This window comes from Electrona antarctica (genome assembly GCF_951216825.1).
Source record: "Electrona antarctica genome assembly, chromosome: 13".
Lineage (NCBI taxonomy): Eukaryota > Metazoa > Chordata > Actinopteri > Myctophiformes > Myctophidae > Electrona > Electrona antarctica.
This window is the reverse complement of record NC_136794.1, coordinates 47,336,025-47,357,376: the sequence shown is the minus strand read 5'-3', so window position 1 is coordinate 47,357,376 and position 21,352 is coordinate 47,336,025. Positions and strand designations below refer to the sequence as shown.

Below are 21,352 nucleotides of genomic sequence, written 5' to 3'. Positions count from 1 at the left end.
TACATATGGCAAATTAATCACACCCTCTTAGAACTAAATGTCACCGAGAAGCGCCCGCATGAATTTTAATAAGGTGTCGGGGGGTGTGTGTGTGTGTGTGGGGGGGGGGGGGGGGGGGACGGACGAGAGCAGAGGAGAGAGTTCATCTCTTTGATTGAGCAAAAGCATGTTTGGAAAAAAAATTAGAAAACATAAATACATAAGAAAACATTTAATTCTCTCTCTCATCGTAAATCTAGATTCATTCATATTTAATATATGAATTAATCTACATTATTACAGCATCAAGTCAAACATTTCTGTCATTTCTAATAATAATCTGTAATTATGTTGGTCAGGTTTAAAATGAGAATCAGATTACAAACATGACAGGCCAGTATATACTGTAAGCTTCAGCTGCAGCCAATAATATGATGATGGGATTGGGGCGTGTTAGATTTAGGTGTGTGCCAATGTGCAAGCATAGGCGGTATTGTCAGCACACATCTGATCTATCACACCCATTCGTCATTGGATTATCATTCTGCAGCTGTATTGCGCATTACATCACAACGTACCGTCATATGAGGTCAGTCTGACATTGTTTTTTTACCCTGCTGTGGTTTTTAACTTGGAAGGGAAAATACGACTAGTGTTCCATAGAGCAGTGGTTCCCAATTTGGGGACCCCCAGTGGTCCTTGAGAGAGTGCCAGGGGGTCCCTAGCTAAATGATAATTAGGAACCAAATGGACCCTTATGCAGGGTCTGTAACTCTGAGAGTGTACAAATGGGTCCATTTGGTTCCATTTATACACTGAGAGTTCAAATTAACATTGATTTTACAATATAAATTGGGGGTCCAAGAGATAGAAATGCCATTAAATGGTGGGTCCGTAGACTAATGTATGTCAAACTGGGCGGTCCTTGAAATTAAACGGGTTGAGAATCACTGTTACAGCCGTAAAAGTCTTCTCTTATGGGGGGTCCCTGGCATATCTTTTCAAATGGGGGGTCCGCAGGGCTAATAAGTGTCAATTTGGGGGTCCCTGACATGACAAAGTTTGGGAACCGCTTCCATAGAGTTCACGACGGCCATGGAAATGTATAAAAGCTCTGCCCTAACTGGGCTCTAACTGGGGGGCCTGGGGCCTAACTGGGGGGCCTGGGGCCTAACTGGGGGGCCTGGGGCCTAACTGGGGGGCCTGCCCCAACAATTGCCACAATCTTAGGCTTAGGAAACCCCCAAAACACAAACATGTTAATGAATGGAATGGGTGGCAGTGAGGGGGCAGTAGACAGAGCTACCGCCTGGTGGAGGAATGGGCAGTGAGGGGGCAGTAGACAGAGCTACCGCCTGGTGGAGGAATGGGCAGTGAGGGGGCAGTAGACAGAGCTACCGCGTAGTGGAGGCATGGTGGCAGTGAGGGGGCAGTAGACAGAGCTACCGCGTAGTGGAGGCATGGTGGCAGTGAGGGGGCAGTAGACAGAGCTACCGCCTGGTGGAGGCAAGCAGTGGTGGACAGCAGCAAAGTGACGGTGCTTCAGTATACTGTTGAATACTGCGCTGTGTATCAAAAAAAATAATATATATATATATATATATTTTTTTTATGCTTTTACTCCGCTACATTTCAAAGACAAATATTGTACTTTTTGGACTCCACTGCATTTCTAGTAAGGAAGAAGAAAAGAACAGTGTGGCGTACGAAGTAACCACTCATGCCTTATTTCAAATATAGTGAATAAATAGACGATCTACAATGATCTACAACGCTCAAGCCGCGTCGCGTGAGCCTTGTGGATCTGCTATTTTCACTATTATTCATATTCTTTGAAACTAGCTGGGAGATCTTTAAATTAAAATGTCAAAATGTCATTAATTGAAAGAAAATGTACTTTGTAACGTTTGAAATAAATAAATAATAGCACACCATTACTCTTAACTCAAGTACGTATACAACATAATGACGGAGCCACTTTCACATGGAGTTGAGCAATATTTGACTCAAGTAACTGGTGGTTGAGTACATTGTCCACCAGTGGAGGCGCGGCACGGTGCATGATGGAGGGTGTGTGTGTGTGTGTGTGTGTGTGTGTGTGTGTGTGTGTGTGTGCATGTGGACTGGTGTTGAGATGGAGCCGGAGGATGGAGCAGTGGGCGGACGGGCTCTGGATGCAGCAGCCGGAGAGGCGAGAGAGGGAGAGGCGAGAGAGAGAGAGAGAGGGACCTACTTGCAGCGTGGTTTGTTAAGGGCTGTAATTGCGCACATCCCCTCATTCTGACAGAAGTAATCGCACGGGTTGGCCAGTTCGTCACAACGCTGGTTCTTGAACCCTGACGTGCAGCTGCAACACATCAGTGTTGGTGGAGTTACAAGGACCTGCTTTAGACTTGGTCGTGTGTCGGTTTGTCGCGCATCGGAAACAGCAGATCGCTCTTATTGTCCACGTGTCACACGACACACAACCAAGTATGAATCAGGATAGTGACACTGTTCAGAGAAGGTACTGTATTGTGTTGATGTTCCAAACGCATTCTCACTCCCAATAAGTCAAACGTTTGACTGGAAGGGTTTGGGGGAAAATACGGCACATGTTGACTGAATGAGTTACGATACTATTAACTCGAGACGGACTTCGCAACTCTCGGCAGTAGGGATGTCCCGATCACTTTTCTTTTGCTCCCGCTCCGATTCCGATTTTGAGACATACCGATCTTTCCCGATCCGATCAATTATATTTTTATAGAACACTTAAGCCATATCACAATAGCAAATATCATCTACAGGCTCTACGCGTTGTGAGCTTGTAGAGCGGCTATTTCCAATATTTTCGGAAAATGTATTAACATTTTTCAACAAGGAATCGATGATGATGATTATGCAAGAATAACTGCGATTATCTCAAATAATGACGATCAGTTATTATTTGAGATATTATTATGTAATAATTGTGACAGGCCTGACTGTTGAGGTTTTTTTAGCTGTGCGTTTAGGGTGCTTTAGCTGAATGGTGAGAAACAGTACAATGCCTGGCCTAGCCTGTCAACATTAGTAAGCAAATCACATTCCTACTGTACAAGATTCTATAAAAGCCTGGTGAATATGGAGCATCTCAAGTGGAAAGTCTTATCTGTCATGTCCCACAAGAAATATGCTAGAGACGGATTTAACCCATTGATACCTGAGGCTGAATCTGGGAACGCCTTCTAGGGCCTGACCTAAGGTTTCTGAAAACCTTCACATTTTGATTCATTATTTTTTTAAATAGTTATGTTTTTTCAAAAATAGCAGACCTACAAGTTCATAGCGCGCCACTCGGTGGCGCGCTATGAGCTTGTAGATCTGCTATTTTTCAATAGCTAAATTATAACAATAGCTGATGAGACACAGAGAGAGCGCCGGCATCAAGGGTAGAACAACGTATAGGTTGCACCAGGCATCAATGGGTTAAGTGCTTTCACGTCCATTGCGATATATACCATTCCTTTGATAAATAAGGCATGTGATTATAATGAGACGACCCATCGAGATGATTTGTTTTCGATGAATCCCCAAAAGAGCACATAATCGTGATGTTTGTGTTTTTTGAATGAATTCCCAGGAGTTTGAAGCATGGCAGAAAAAAAAGATAGTCATCAAATATGCATGGGGTATCAAAAATATGTTGTGAAACATGTTTTGAAATAATGTCGTAATAAAATATGCATTGTACAGGGGGGGCATCGAGGGTGTATACGAGGTCGAAAGATGCATTCAAATTATACGCAGCAGAAAAATTAAACTTATTAGAACTGCCATTCCGTAGTGCAATGCGACTAGACGTTCTGACACTATAGTAGGAACTAGGGCATTCACTTCTAGTCATTTTTACTAGTTGACTAGTTGCCTAGTTTACTAGTCGACTAGTCGACTAGTTGTTTAACCACATATTTGTACATTTAAAAACTGTACATTGGTGACTATAACTATAATCTACCTGATCTTGAGGCCTACAAAAAAACTAGTCAACTAGTACCAGCAAGGTCGACTAGTGGATTTACTAGTCGACTAGTAAACTAGTCGCCTAGTTGCTTAATTCCCTAGTAGGAACTATAGAGGGTTGGGATACAGAAACCCGGAGGAACCCGATCCTGTTCCAATCCCTTTTGGAACCGTTTCCAAAAAACAGTTTATTTTTAATACCAGTGGTTTTTCAACCATAGCTCTCATAGAGTTATAGTTATAGAGACCTGTAAGGGTCCATTTGGATGCAATACGTACATGTACAGCATTGTAAAATGTGTGTTTATCAAACATTTTAATGAAGACCACAATCATATAGATTGGAATATAGTTAAAGGGACCGACAGAGAAACCTGACACCATACAGAATGTATTGTGTCAGCAGGTTTCTCTGTCGGCTGATGGATGACAGGATGACAGGATGATGTAATTCACCGTGGCCGTCTTTTGAGAGCACCAGTGGACAGATCAGGGTGACACAAAATATATAATAGGCTGTAACCGCGGCATCCTTATTGGAATAGGCGTTATTACTGTTGGTCAGTGGTGCTCAAAGTGGGGTCCTTGGAAGGTGCTCCCAGAGGGACCCCAGTGAAATGATTTAATAAACACAAATCTGCTCGTATGGAGGATCCCTGGCAGAACGTTGGAGGTCGGGGGCTGCGGCCAAACACATGAACCACTAATGTAGGTGTTAATTCACCATCAATTTATCGGGGGGGAAATAGATGGTGGGGGTGGGAGGTGGGGTGGGCATTTATCAAAAAATCTACATTACAATGAGGACAGCTCAGGACTGGAGGGGTCCTTTTTTTGGGGTGGAGGGATGGGCCTGCCGAGGGGGGGTTGATGAAACATCCATTTACTGCGAGTATAAGGTCAAACATTATGGTTTCTTGACACAGACGTATCCATCATCTCTCATAATCTCCTGTGCCTTGCAGCCAATGAATAAACCACATTATCAAGATCTGTTAACCTCAAGGAATGCGAGATGGGATCATTTGCATAGAAATTGATTCTATCCCTTTGGAAATGTGTGAGTCATGACCACAAATTTCATTTTAACTACAGTGGACAATGGGCAGTAAAAAAAAGAGAGAGAGAGAGAGAGAGAGAGAGAGAGAGAGAGAGAGAGAGAGAGAGAGAGAGAGAGAGAGAGAGAGAGAGAGAGAGAGAGAGAGAGAGAGAGAGAGAGAGAGAGAGGGAGAGAGAGAGAGAGAGAGAGAGAGAAGAGAATGAACAACAGGTTTGGGCGTTTTGAGATTGATTCCCTCTATGTTCCAGCTCTTTGACATGAAACCATGCCTGATTACCAAGTGGTGGACACAGAAGAACATTTACCTGAGTACTGTACCTAGGTAAAAGTATTGAGTCGTGATATCTACTTGGATACTTGCTGTGTACTTTTGACTTCAGCGCATTTCTTAGGCCTGACTCACACCTTCACAACAGATTGATGTATGCTTGTTGCATGAGACTTATTGACTGATGCAAGCTCACAATGCATTTCCAATGGGAGTCACATGGTTTGACACAACATTTGTGTTGTATGAGGGGGTGGGGGGCAGTCGAAACACAGCCGAAAGCCGTACAACACAAATGTTGTGTCAAACCATGTGACTTCCATTGGAAATGCATTGGGGCAAGATGTAAACAAACCCTTTGCATACATCTAGCATGCATCAATGTTGTATGCTAGATCGAAAGGTGTGAGTCGGGCCTTTCTGGTATTATTTGACGAGCATTTGCTACTCAAGTACTGTTACTTGAGTACTTTGCCTTCCACTGCTCCACTTTAACCATCTGGTCCAGAGCCATATAGCTGACAGGGTTGCGCCATTGAGGTCAGAAAACAGCGCTCGAGCGCCGTTCATGCAGCCCTGGAGTGTGACAAGCTGGAGTTTGAAATACATTGTTTTCAACGAGGGCGGCGCAAATATCACGGTTTTAAAGTATTGCACGGTGACAACTAAAGTCTCTGCAATGTTTATGTTTTACTGTAAAAAAACAATCTAAAATAAAGGAATTTAAGATCATTATAGCTGGGCTGTTGCTTGAGTCCAGTGCATTCTACCAACTTCCGGTCCAGTAGAGATGGACCGGAAGACTCTTCGCCTCTTCGCCTAGCACTTGAAGTGAACGGAGTTGTCTTAACTCTGTCGGATTTCAATGGCTCTGGTCTGGTCTAGTGGTAAAGTGCCTGCCTACCACCACAGAGTTTGTGGGTTCGAATCCACCGTGGTGCCTCCGAGCGCCCATACGAACATGATGGGCCCGTGTTCGGGGGAGGGAAGCCGGGAATGTTGGGCGGAAGGACCGGAACTTGAGTTACAACTGTACTTTCTTCCGTCTACACCAAATCTCTTCGCCAAAAACAGCCGATCTACAAGCTCATTGACAGCTCTTTTTGGCGAATACACCCACCCCTCCCAGAACATGGATGCTGGGGTTCAAGAGGCTAGAGTTTTTATTTTTCTTCTTCTCTCTACTCTGCTCTACGATCCGGTTTCTGGCACTCAAGGCTTTTGTCCCCTGACTCCCCTCTCCGTGTGTCATACAGGTTTGGACCTTGAATAGCACCCCCCCCCCCCCCCCCCCCCCCCCCCCCCCCTCCTAATGCAGGAGACGTCTATAAGAACTAATGCCGACATTATCTGTGAAGTGCAGAGTGGAACGCTGTGATGTGTTCAGAATGGAAAAGCTTTTCCAAAGGCGCTCGAGTACAGCCCGTTATAAAAATGGATTAATAATCTACCCCACGCAGAGTCTGTATTTTCTTTTTACCTTGCCATCGAGTGGCAAGGCAAACTCTGGCATCAGGTAGAGAACAAAAACCTTCCCTCGACTTAAGGATGCCTTTCCCCCCCCCAGGAGGAAAAGACATGTTGCCAGAGCCTTTTACTTTTTCTCAAGCCAAATGAAAAGTGGTTGCGCTGTTTAGATTTTCTTTGTTTCTGCTTTTAAGGTCGGTCTGTCTGGGGTACTGTTTTTTATTTTGTATTTTTTAGTGGCAACAGAGAGCATGAATAACAGCGGAGAACATTATACTTTTGACTCTCCGGTGGCCTATTAAGCAGTGACTTACTGACAGAAAGGCAGGCTGGTGTCGGGGTCCAGGTGGCAGGTGCCTCCGTTGTAGCAGTATCCATCACACAGCTGACAGCTGGGTGCTATTCTGCCATTTGTGCAACTGGAAGGGGTTGGAGAAATAATGGATGCTAGCAGCATGCAGAAAATTATACCTTTTAGCAAGAAGAAGAAGCCAAAAAAAATGATGTAATGACTCGTCCTGGACAACCATGCGTTTTAGCTGATATAAAGGAGGGACACAATCCTAAAATACTCCTCAGAACCGGGCCGTGAAATATATGCGTTATTAACCACTTAAACCTTATATACTTCATTGACTCTAGTTCCCCAGGGCCCTATACTATAGCCCCTCCGCCCCTATATAGCCCCTATAGCCCCTCCGCCTATAGCCCCTCCGCCCTTTTCTTCCTTTACACGCCAAATCCCTTCGCTGAAAATAGTCGATCTACAAGCTCACAACGCGTTGCAACATAGCCTATACAGTACACCCTATAGAGGGTATGCGCATGCTTAAAGTGAATGGCAGATCGAGTGGCAAATCGAGTGGCAAAGTGAGTTTAACATTGTTTAATGCAATCAGATATGACTTTTCTGTGTGGATGTATGGGCTGTCATGGCCAGAAAGTAGTTTTTTGCCACTCAGTATGTGTTCCTGCATAACTTCCTGGTTTGATGATGTCACGCGCATACCCTCTATTGTATAGGCCGCAGTGGTTCCCAAACTGTGGTGCGTGCACCCCTTGTGGTGCGCGAGCGCCTTCTAGGGGGGACATGAAAAGTCTAATGGTGGTGCTATGGTTATATTTTAAATATATTAACATATTATGCCAATATATGGCAAGTAATGCAGAATATAGCCTATGCTGCATATTTTATGCCATATTCAGGTTCATATATGTGCATATATCTGGATAAAAAAAGGAAATATATGTCTCTATATAGCTTATGCAATTTATATTTCCATGTGGGGGGGGTGTGTCAGCTAGGTCGGGAGGTAACAGGGGGTGCATCAGCTAGGTCGGGAGGTAACAGGGGGTGCATGGCCAAAAAGGTTTGGCCATAGGGTGTATGTGTTTGCATACTTATTTCTTAATAGTTGACGCACGTTTCTACTGTGATGTTCATCTCCCTACGAACGTATACAGTTAATCTTACTGTAACTTAAAATGCTGTGCTGTCCTCTGGCGCCTGAATGTCACCCGGCGGGATCAATAAAGGTACATCATCCACCTTGTAGATCAGGCCAGAATGGTGGCCGCTAGCCTATAGGGTTCACCTTGTAGATCAGGCCAGAATGGGGCCGCTCCGCTAGCCTATAGGGTTCAAGTGGTGAATAAAATGCAGCTGATTTAAACTCCCTACTTTTTGTAGGGAGCATGGCTACCAGTAATTATGATTGTATGTATTTATAGTTCCAGAGGACTGTAGTGCATATAGGCCTATACTGCAGCTCACTGCACACAAGTGTTTTTGTTCAAGCACTTTTAAAATCGTCAGCATTAACGGGCGAGAAGGATTAAGGCAGATAGAGTGAGAGAGTGTGTGTGTGTGTGTGTGTGTGTGGGGGGGGGGGGTTGAGGGGGGGGGGGGGGGGGGGGGGAAGCGAGCGGAGGTTGATGATAGAGCTTACTCACTTGCAAACCACTTCTCCCGTGTCCTCGTTGATGAGGCAGGGCGCTCCGTGGCAGCGCAGGCACTTGTCCACCTCGCACTTGTTCCCCTCGAACCGGGCGGGGCACACGCACTCCACGTAGCCACTGCTGGACAGCGTGCACGCCTTGGAGTTCACGCAGTAGTGGTGGCAGATGTCTGCTCAGCCACCCGTACAGGGGGGGGAGGGGGGAGAGTAGAAGATGCCGGTTGGGTATATAATGAGCAAACTGAGAGCATAGATTTTGAGCAGATTTGATTGGAATTTTACAGGACTTTAATGGGACTTAATTATCCGCATCAAATGACATCTCTCCGCAGCCGCAGATGAAAACATATCACCCCTTGGGCAATATGCAACAGTAGGAGTGCACTAATGGTGTGCAGCTGAGATCGTGTCTTGCACACATTGCCCGTTACGACACGAACATGGCCAAAGACATGGCAATTATCACTAGTATGGCACCAGAAACACCCGAAGGTTTTGATTTGTTTTTTATCTGTTGTTCCTTGTTTTCTTGTTCGATCCCCCCCCCCCTCCCCCCAACATGCGGATGAGTAACGTTGTTGTTATGACAGCACCCTTAGTTTTTTTTTATTATCAACTTTTAAACATGCCATTTTGTGCAGGGGGTCACTTCACATTGTCACTGTTTACCACTGTTGGTTTACCACCTTGTCCTTTGCTTCATTTGAAAATGCCACAGGCTAAAGTACATTGTCTGAAGGTCACACACACACACACACACACACACACACACACACACACACACACACACACACACACACACACACACACACACACACACACACACACACACACACACACACACACACACACACACACACACACACACACACACACACACACAGAGATAATGAATAGCTGTTGTGTTTACCGGCGGTGTCTTGTTAAGTTAAAGGAGAACAACTCACGGTAAAGGCAGCGGTCTCCGGTGTACTCCGCCATGCAGCGACACACCGGCTGGTTGCCCGCACTGACGTCACACGTGCCTCCGTTCAGGCAGTGGCCGTCACACACCCGCTTCTCACAGAACGGCCCCGAGAACCCGACCGGACAGCGACATGTCGGCTTCCCTGTAGGGAAGAACCATGAGGGTTATAGTGAGAACCCGACCGGACAGCGACATGTCGGCTTCCCTGTAGGGAAGAACCAGGGTTATAGTGAGAACCCGACCGGACAGCGACATGTCGGCTTCCCTGTAGGGAAGAACCAGGGTTATAGTGAGAACCCGACCGGACAGCGACATGTCGGCTTCCCTGTAGGGAAGAACCAGGGTAATAGTGAGAACCCGACCGGACAGAGACATGTCGGCTTCCCTGTAGGGAAGAACCAGGGTAATAGTGAGAACCCGACCGGACAGCGACATGTCGGCTTCCCTGTAGGGAACAAACAGGGTTATAGTGAGAACCCTAAAGGACAGCGACATGTCGGCTTCCCTGTAGGGAAGAACCATGAGGGTTATAGTGAGAACCCAACCGGACAGCGACATGTCGGCTTCCCTGTAGGGAAGAACCATGAGGGTTATAGTGAGAACCCGACCGGACAGCGACATGTCGGCTTCCCTGTAGGGAAGAACCAGGGTTATAGTGAGAACCCTAAAGGACAGCGACATGTCGGCTTCCCTGTAGGGAAGAACCATGAGGGTTATAGTGAGAATCCAACCGGACAGCAAGGCAAGGCAAGGCAATTTTATTTATATAGCACCTTTCATACACGAGGCAATTCAAAGTGCTTTACAGAAATAAAACCAAATACAGAGTGCAACAGTGCACTTAAAAAATAAACAAAGATTACAATAGACAATTAAATACTGTAAGATAACATTACATAATTGGCATATAAATTAGAACAAATACTCCCACCTTTGATTAAAAGCCCAGGCAAGACCTAGCTGTTATTAAACATCATTAGGATAGGCAATGTTAAATAAGTATGTTTTTAAATTAGACTTAAAAACAGCGATGGTTGGGGATTTCCTAATGTAACCTGGAATATTATTCCAGGTTTGTGGTGCATAATAGTTAAATGCTGCTTTCCCATGTTTTGTTCCAACTATGGGATGAGCAATTAGTAGGCCAGCGCCAGATGACTTAAGTGTTCTAGATGGTTCATATTCAGCATGTCTGACATGTAGCTGGGCCCAGAGCCACAAACAGATTGAAGCGACAGGGAAGCGACATGTCGGCTTCCCTGTAGGGAAGAACCAGGGTTATAGTGAGAACCCGACCGGACAGCGACATGTCGGCTTCCCTGTAGGGAAGAACCAGGGTTATAGTGAGAACCCGACCGGACAGCGACATGTCGGCTTCCCTGTAGGGAAGAACCATGAGGGTTATAGTGAGAACCCGACCGGACAGCGACATGTCGGCTTCCCTGTAGGGAAGAACCAGGGTTATAGTGAGAACCCAACCGGACAGCGACATGTCGGCTTCCCTGTAGGGAAGAACCATGAGGGTTATAGTGAGAACCCGACCGGACAGCGACATGTCGGCTTCCCTGTAGGGAAGAACCATGAGGGTTATAGTGAGAACCCGACCGGACAGCGACATGTCGGCTTCCCTGTAGGGAAGAACCAGGGTTATAGTGAGAACCCGACCGGACAGCGACATGTTGGTTCCCTGTAGGGAAGAACCAGGGTTATAGTGAGAACCCAACCGGACAGCGACATGTCGGCTTCCCTGTAGGGAAGAACCATGAGGGTTATAGTGAGAACCCGACCGGACAGCGACATGTCGGCTTCCCTGTAGGGAAGAACCAGGATTATAGTGAGCATCCTAGCGGACAGCGACATGTCGGCTTCCCTGTAGGGAAGAACCAGGATTATAGTGAGCATCCTAGCGGACAGCGACATTATAGTGAGGCAAGACCGTATATAGACAGAGATAAAGAAAGAGCGCCGTAGAGTGCAGTTGGTCATAATCACCTACCAACAGTCATTAAGACTGCATGCGGATCCCTTTCTGTGTGGAGTTTGCATGTTCTCCCCGTGTCCCCTAGGGTAGGTACCCTCACCAAAAACATGCAGTAATCCCCTAGGGTAGGTACCCTCACATGTTCTCCCCGTGTCCCCTAGGGTAGGTACCCTCACATGTTCTCCCCGTGTCCCCTAGGGTAGGTACCCTCACATGTTCTCCCCGTGTCCCCTAGGGTAGGTACCCTCACATGTTCTCCCCGTGTCCCCTAGGGTAGGTACCCTCACAAAAACATGCAGTAATCCTGGTCTCTAAAACTACCTCCCCCTGGCCTGATGGAGGGGAAAGGAACTGGTTGGAATAACGTGTTCCTTCCACGCGCTACGTCCGGCCGGGGAAATTCCCCCCTGTCAGGTGAAAAGAAGCAGCTTGGACTCCTCATGCATAGAAGGAGGCATGAGGTCAGTCCGCTGCCCCCCAGGTTGGAAGAGGAAGTGTAGCGCCCAGGATTACATTAGATAAGGGTTGCAAAATCGTGGGATAAAAATTATAAGAAAAAGACATGCAAATCCCCTGACTCCTTCAAAACCGCACTCAAAGGGCACCTACGGATGGCCCGCGTAAAATCTGAATCCTCCACTCACACCTTTTCCCCCTCACTGTTTATGTTTCTTTTCCCTTTTTAACTCCTCTATGATGATTTCCTGTTTTGACTACATAGTTGTGTATATTCGTACGTCTCTAACTGTTTTGATGAATTGAAAATGGTGGACCCTCTTGTAAACAAGTGTAATGCTTTATGGTGTCGTCCACTCACAGTTAACAGTTGTTGTATTGAGTTGTACTTGAAATGTACTGTAATTCTGCAAACTGTAATAATGCTAACACCCCTTTTGGTGTTAGCATTATGTTATGCTTTAGCTATTGAAAAATAGCAGACCTACAAGCTCGTAGCACACCACCGAGTGGCGCGCTACGAGCTTGTGGATCTGCTATTTTTGAAAAATCAAAGAACCACTGACATAGAAACGTAGCTTTTTCAGAAAACTGTCAGGATGTAGAAGACATTTTTAGAATCTGATCTCAGGTCAAAATGGGTTTAAATCAATCAATCACTTCACAATGATGTTGGCAGTACGTCCTGCCGACTACATACGGTAGTACATAATAATAATAATAATAATAACAGGGAGAATAGTATATTTATTGTGCTGCCCGCGGGCGGAACTATACGGCTGTCACAACCATCATGACATTCTATGTGATGATTCATTGTCAGACAAATTAATTGCAATTTCTTTTGTGTTTTGTTTTTGGCATTTAACATTTGGAACAAAAATACAAATGACATTTCCGTTTGGCTTTAAGGCTTTGTAAACTAAACATGCATGAGGCAGATATGACAAATAACGGAAATATACAAAGAAATGACTAAATGAGTGACATTTATTTTCACAACTTATATAAGATGCGTGCCAATTATGCACGTTGTGATCTTGTAGGTCTGCAATTCCACCACGTTTTTAAATGCTTGAAAATATCTGACATTTTTTCAACATGGAAACAATTATGATTATAAAAATATATATTTGAGTCTGAAGAAAAGCCTTGTGCTCGAAATGTCACAGATATTTTTGGTGCAGTAAAAAACATCTGTCGCATTGGAGCCCTCAGTGTGTGAGTGTTTAACATCTCAAATGGCCATTGACTCTGTGGCCATTGCTCTGATTTGAAGGCCTGATAATCCAGAACATTAAAGCAGCAGACCGTGATTATATTATAGCTGCACTGAGTAGGAAAGGAAGCGCATGGAACAGATTGTAAGCATTGCTTAACATCGAGGCACAGAGACCCTGGGGCTGACATGGCAGTGTGGGGAACAGCTGCGCACAGATTTTGAACACTGCCACTTTACAGGGTGGCTACTAAAACAAAACAATGGCGTGGTTCTCAGCCTGTGGGCCAGGGACCACCAGTGGGCCACGAGTGTATTGCAAGTGTCCCCCTAAATAATTGGCAATAGCATGAAATAATTCCTTTATAACCTTTTTTTTGTGTGTGATTCCAATAGATAGGAACTTAAAGTATACCAAATTGTTGTTATTTTCTTTTTCTTTTCTTTTTTTGTTTTGCAAGGGAGTTCTGGACAAAACGGTAGCAGATAAAGTTGCTCATAAAACACAAATAGCAACATAAACATAACATCAAATAAACGGAACAGATTGTCGTTCACTACCAATACATCGCAGGCAGTGGTCAAGTAGTCCCTCATCCTATTTTTAAAACCTGCTGACAAGAGAACCCAGTTTAAGACGACTCCGTAGCTACAGAGTACAGTGAAGTTTCACCAAAGACTGTAAATGACATCTGGTATCTCTGATTCTCTGTAAAGGAGTTATTTGTCATGGTCCTCAATGTTCAAACACGTCCTCTCTTGTTTTTTAGTTCTCTTTTAACTAGCATACTAAAAGCCAGTGAAACAACATTTCGTTCTCTTATGCATTTTATACTGAATGACAATAAAGTTATCTATCTATATTTGATCTTTCCATCAGATCTCAGGTTTAAAAGCATTAATTAAAATGAACACACTCTGATCACGCACGCGGCTCACCCATGAACTGAACTGATATATGTTTTGACAGGCAGGCAGGCAGGCAGGCCAATAGGCGGCAGGCCAATAGGTGGCAGGCCACCAGGAAAGGTCCGCTCAGGCAGGCAGGCCAATAGGTGGCAGGCCACCAGGAAAGGTCCGCTCAGGCAGGCAGGCCAATAGGTGGCAGGCCACCAGGAAAGGTCCGGGCGTGCTGCCATTCTGCCAGTGCCATCATGATAATTTCACTGTACCTGTATCAGTGAGTGACAAATAAACCCTCTTCTATCTCGAATCATTTTGCCAGCATCATTCTTGTGAGAGCAACAAAGGGTTGTGTAGTTGTCTGTTGGTTTGTATCATTTATGTTGTTGTTGTAAAAGTGGTGGTATTAGGGCTTGTTTGTTTGTTTGTGTGTGCCTCGACGGAGCGGGCGGTATAGTTTCTGCTATCTGCGCGCTGGTTGTGGTGGGCTGGTCTGGGCCAAATTCGCGCGAAAATGACCGGGGCCGAATTTTTGTCCCAGTCCAGCCCTGGACCACATGACACGGCAGCCCAGATTCTCAAGTGGAGATCTGATCTCTGAAAGGTGGAGATCTGATCTCTGAAAGGTGGAGATCTGATCTCTGAAAGGTGGAGATCTGATCTCTGAAAGGTGGAGATCTGATCTCTGAAAGGTGGAGATCTGATCTCTGAAAGGTGGAGATCGGACCACAGAAACACCACCATGGAGAAGAAGGTGGAGAACCACTGCTCTAACACATTTTGGGCGGGAACCCCTTTTGGTGTTAGCATTATGTTATGCTTTAGCTATTGAAAAATAGCAGATCTACAAGCTCATAGCGGCGCGCTACTAGCTTGTAGGTCTGCTATTTTTGAAAAATCGAAGAACGACTGACATAGAAACATAGCTTTTTCAGAAAACTGTTAGAATCTGATCTCAGGTCAAAATGGGCTAAGTCAGGGGTTCTCAACCCGTGGGTTGCTACCCCTCGGGGGGGAGGGGGGGTCCCCAAATTAGATTTTTAAAAAAAAGCATTTCCAGGGGTCCCCACCCAGCCCCAAACGTTGAGAACCCCTGCTCTAAGGTAGAAACAGCACCAACATGGCAACCGCAGCGGTGCTCATAGAACTCTCCCATTAGCAGCTGCTTTTTGGTGATATGGCTGAGCAGAGACGGCGCCGCGAATCGCATCTTTGGACAGTCGGTCGCCTGCAGCTGTGTGTGTGTGAGCGTGTGTGTGTGTGTGTGTGTGTGTGTGTGTGTGTGTGTGTGTGTGTGTGTGTGTGTGTGTGTGCGTGTGTGTGTGTGTGTGTAATGACTCTAAGGAAGCTGCAGCAGAGATAGTATATAGCGAGTCAAGTCTTTGGATGGCTGCCTGGTTTGCTGCCTTGAGGTAATGATTCTCACCATCACTGCAACATTGAGTCATCTAGGTCTTCACCGAGTGGAGAAGTGTCCCCCCCGTCCCCCCAGTCCCCCCCTCCCCGTCCCCCGTCCCCCAAACAGGTTGAAACTTGTACCCTAGATGTACTACCACCTGTTCAGTAAACAGCGAGGGATATCATTTGTCAAGAAGCACAACATTATTTTTGTGTTATGAAAGTTATTTTTGAGTGGTGCAACCACTCCAAGGAACAGCAATGTCCTGACCTACCTACAGTATGACTAACCTATGTTAGTACCAGTAGGGGCAAAAGTGGCGCTGTTGTGCCAGAAACAGAGAGAGAGAGATAGTGTTGCACTGTTGCCTGCTAATTACAGAGAGAGAGAGAGAGAGAGAGAGAGAGAGAGAGAGAGAGAGAGAGACAGGCAGGGGGAGAGGGGAGTTGCACCAATTGTTATTTTTTCCCTGGACCAAGCAGGACAGGCCAAGTCCTTTCTCAAAATATTATTAGTCACAGTCAAACTAGAAACATGTAGCTCTGCGGACCACGACCGACGGTTGGAAACCCATGGTCTAGATCTCAGTTATAGTTGAGATCCCTTACATAGTGATTTGATGTACGATAGAAACATGGCTGTCTGCAGTGAAGCTGCTGTTATTAGCAGCTCTTCTGGCCTGACTATTCATAGAGTTGCCAAACAGTCCCTTGAAATAAGGAATCCTCTTATTTGGAAATTAAAAGGCGTGTCCCTTATTGAACTAAAACGGGACACACACACACACGTATTTGTTCCTAAGTAACAAAGTAAGTAAGTATTTATAATTATCAGAGTTATATTTATAGTTATCGTTCTTGTTGGACAGCCATTATAAGTCTGTGCAGATTCTAACCAGCATCTACAAGTTGTCCACATCTTCCTTGGCAAGTTGACAATTTAAAGGTATATTCAGTGATTTCACTTAATTCAAATATAACTTATTTTTTTGTTTTGTTGTGATAATCCTCCCTACTATAGAGTGTGCTGACCAAATAAGGAGTTCCTCCCTGTCCCCAGTTAAGCCCTGGGGTAAAAAAAAAACGTAAGTTTCGTTGTTTGGCTAGGTGGCCAAGCCTTCATCCAATCAGGATAGAGAGGGCACTCCGCCAATCATGATCGAGCGGGGGCGGGCCTTGGTGTGCGTGTTGTTGGCCTGTCGCGTGTCCCCCCCCACTGTAGTGCGTGCATGTGCACATGTTGTTACCGGTTGGACCGGGCGGTTTTCCAAATCACCCAAATCACTGAATGCTCCTTTAACATCCTGGGACATATTTTCTGCTGCTCCGCCACGTCTGTGCTGATGGCGAGAGTTTCCTGCCGTTGCCAAAACCTTGCGTAAAATGTCAGGGGAGCCAAGACTTATACTTAACACATTTTGTGCCCAAAACGTCTGTGGACGTCCTGGGTATTACCGCACGTGCATAGCCCAAGACGTCTGTGGACGTCTTTAAAAAAATATATATATATATATATATTAGAGAACTGCGGATGAGCTTTTTTGTCACCCTAATCCGCCCGTACATATTAATGATCCGCCCGTTATCCGACCGCATTAATTAATTAATCCAATTTATATATCCGCAACCACCCGAAATCCGCTGCAGGGATAGCCAATCTACAAGCTCACAACGCGTCGCTGGCTCGCTGCGACGCGTTGTGAGCTTGTAGATCGGCTATTTATAAGTTGTGTCACTCACCACTGCCGACAGTTCACCAAAGTTACGGTTGTATATTCCCATTTCCATGGCAACAAGGCTGCCGTCCGTTCAGTCAGTCACGTTCGCACATCGCAACGAACGTCTTTTCATGTGGCATATATCCAGCCCTCGCTCCCATGCAGTCCCATGGCACCGAGTCCCACGCCAAACTTATATTCTTCCCTTCTGTTTCAGTTAGTTGTAAGTTTCTTTCATACTCTCAGCTGCCTGTTAGCCTAGCAGCTAGCAGCCCACTCGTTGTTGTGGTCCTTCTTAGCCAATATAGGCGTCTAATTTGTGCCTGATGGAAAATATTAAAATACTACTAACGCACGCATGCTGAGATTTTGTGCCTTTTAAAAAATATATTATAAGACTATAGATAGATAGATATCATTAATTTATTTCCGTTTTAAAAGTTATAAAGCCTATAGATAGATGGCTGCCATTCATTTATTATTTCCAGCATTATTTCACCCGCGGTTTATCCGATATTAATTTATAATATATTGAATTGACCCTAATCCACCCTAAACTGCGGTTCACCCGCGGCAACCGCGGCTAAATCCGCCACCCGCTGGTCTCTAATATATATATATATATATATTTTTTTTTTTATTATTAAAAAAAAATCAGAAAAATCAAAACACTTTTTTTAACACGTGGTGCCAAAGTTTGTGTTTTCGCCATTGAGAATGCATTTGGCGTTTAAATTAAATAACTCAGAAACTATAAAACATTTCAAAGTAAAAAGTTCCAGCATGTGTCTCCACAGTCAGCTGAATTATAAAAAATGTGAATGGATTTTCTAGGTGAAAGTGATTTTGGGCAGTATTGCGTGGGCTCTCAATGTGTTAAGAGGAAACGCATCACTGCTAATGTTGAGGATTCAGATTTAAAAAAAAAGGAACATGAACATCAAAACGTAAAATGTGGATGGCTGTAAACCACACTTGGCAATCACATGTGGGACTAGTCGGGAAAACCTCCACGTTTGAAATATCATCTTTCCAACTTGTGGGGTTTTTTTTTGGTACTCAAATTTGCATCTGATGAAATCCATGGCACATTCTTTATGAACATAACTGGCTATGATAGTCACAATCAAAAGATTCAGATGCAGATGAGACCGGAACTACAGTGAAGAAGTGAAAGTGAAATCCGTTTGTAATCACTAGGTTTATCTATCGTTGCACAAAATAGGATCACGTAGGTTTTAACGGATAAAAGGACACAGCGATTACTACTCATTCATGGCGTTTAACCCATTTTGGGGCGAGAACCCATTTTGGTGTTAGCATTATGTTATGCTTTAGCTATTGAAAAATATCAGATCTACAAGCTCATAGCGCGCCACCGAGTGGCGTGCTATGAGCTTGTAGGTCTGCTATTTTTGAAAAATCGAAGAACGACATAGAAACATAGCTTTTTCAGAAAACTGTCAAGATCTATGCTCCACCTAGGAGCCTACAGGAATAAGTCAAGTAAGTCAAGTCAGGATGTAGAAGACATTTTTAGAATCTGATCTCAGGTCAAAATGGGTTAATTTGTACAGGCTTTTTAGGCAAGTATGCAATCAAAAGACATAGTTGTACAGACGGTACAGGCAGTATATGCACTACTCAAAAGACAGTTGTAGTACAAGACGTTGTACAAGAGCTGTGCTATGCACCGTTCAGACAGCTAAAAGTATTAATTAATGGCAACATTAGCGTCTGAACGCACAGTAACAGGGCAGGGAAAGGGGACGGAGGGAGGGAGTCATTTCTGGTCCCCATAGGGTTGGGGAAATTGCTTTTACACGCACGCTGGGCGAGCCGAGGAGGGTCTAACGAGCGACCTTCCCTTTCCCCAGATGGCCTCTTTACCAGATGCCTACTCAGCTATGGCCGCCCCTAATGCTGAACGCACAGCAGAACAGAACAGAACAGTGGTTCTCCACCTTTTCTGGATCAAGGGCCCACTTGTATAAAACTCAAAGGCGTCAAAGGCACAACCCACTGGACACGGTCATTCAAAGCAGAAATTGGCCTTAAGAGACTAGGGATGGAGTTATATAATTTTTCACCTGTACCACTTGTTCTAGTCTATAATAACATCAGATTAAGGTAAGAAAACGGTTAGTCCAGAATTCTCCTTTAACTCATTTGGCGCCTAAATCGCCTTTTCACGCCTAATTTGTGTGTTCTACTGGCGCTTGGCGCCGAGACCACCTTTTCACCCCTATTTTAATATCAATTGATTACGGTGATCAACTGTGTCCTGTATGTGCTGCCTCATAACACTCCGGTAGTGGTCCGGTGAAAAAAGAAAGAAAAGAAAAACATTTCGCTGGCTTATGCTGTCTATGGGGAAGCATATCAGAACTGCAGTCAGAACTGCAGCATCACTCCCAATCTTCCGCCGTAGTCTGAAAACCCACCTTTTCAGACTCCATCATGGCCCATAGCACTTACCCTACCCCCTTAGATAGCATTTCTGTAGACTTAGATATCATTTGATACAGACTTATAGCATGTTATGTAGACGGCAAAATAGTTGTATCTATTATGTAGACAGCACTATAATTGCATTGTATGTAGTCATAGCACATCATAGTACATATGTATAGCACTAGAATTTCGCGGGCCTTCGGCCCGCTCATCCCAGAGTTGCGTTGCCCCGCGTTGCGATACAGAAGTCCACAGATACAGAAGTGCACAGTGACACGCGTTGTATGCAGCTGTTTTGTGTTGCAGCGCGCGTGTAGTGTTGTTGTTGTTATACATATATGCGCCTCGGTTCGTCCCGTTTGTTCCACGCCAGGTGTCGACGCAGTCGTTGGCGCAAATTTCTTATTATTTTAACTGTGTATGTAATCGCGGCTAGTAGCACACATTTTTTTTTAGGAGCACGATGAAAAGTTATCAAATAATGTGTTTGAGGGCCCTCCTATATACAGCTTTAGTCCCCACACGTCTCAATATTTGCCATTGACAAAGAACAGAGAAATGAGGTCGAAATGCCGCTAAATATGACGTAAATTAAAATGTATTATATATATATATTTTTTTAATTGAATGTAAATAGTGTACTTATAAAAAAAACCTGGCAACCCGCACCCCGCGGTCATCTTCCGCTAACCGGAGCGGTGCTCCCTAGCCTGCTGGAGGGGTTCACATCATCCCATGCACCCTCGAGAGGAAAAAGAAGGAAAAGAAATGCAGCCTTGAGCCTACCTACCAATGTGGTGTTGTGGAGCTTGATCACCTCCTCCTCCTCCTTTTCTCCCCAAATTGCCAATCCCAATAAATGCAAAAGTTGCCTAGTGTGAATACTTCCACAGCCTAATTACTAAAGGATAAACTATCAGTCTTCTCCGAAATCGGTCAATGTTTGTCAACTCAGCACGTGTTGACAACGCATAGTAAACAGAAGCCGTGTGTGTGTCACACCAAAAGTGGTGACCTATAGAATCCTGTACATAGAAGCATCACGCAATCGTCTCCCTCCCTGTGTGGGTCACGTGGTGGGCTGTGAGCAAATGGGAGAGGGAATGTAGTGTTGCCAGGTCCGCGTATTGTAAGCGAGTGGTAGTGTGTGTAAGTAGCGTGTTGAATGGCATTTTTTCTGTGCTTGTTTTCATAGACGTGGCAACAAATTAGGCGGGGGTGTCGGTGCTTGTGGCGTGTTTGTGTTTATTATTGATATTGATATTGTGTGCGAGTGTGGACGGGAGCCGGCTTTAGTGGCAGTGCGATGACAATTTTTACGCGGTTGGTGTTGAGTGTGGCCGTGCGGCGCGACATGAGGAGATAGGGAACGAACGACGCGGAGGGTAAGTGTGTGACGTGTTAGTGTGTTGTTGCAGTGTGTGTTGCAGCGTGTTGCAGCGTGTCAGTGACGTAGTAGCTGGTGACTTTCTTTTCGTGGTTTGGGCTTTGGGCACACCTTTTCAAATGTATAATAGATAAGAACGTAACAGTGGAATAT

The 21,352-nt window shown here is 45.0% G+C and overlaps 1 protein-coding gene across 1 annotated transcript in view; it reads right to left on the bottom strand.

The window, feature by feature from the left end:
• The window catches only part of lrp1bb (low density lipoprotein receptor-related protein 1Bb), a gene marked incomplete at its 5' end in the record, with an annotated part of 503,119 nt that overhangs the window by 17,815 nt on the left and 463,952 nt on the right, over positions 1–21,352 (bottom strand). The window contains 4 exon segments of the mRNA XM_079517841.1: positions 2,213–2,326; positions 7,073–7,177; positions 8,712–8,886; positions 9,664–9,825. Coding sequence (XP_079373967.1) covers positions 2,213–2,326; positions 7,073–7,177; positions 8,712–8,886; positions 9,664–9,825 — 556 coding nt within the window.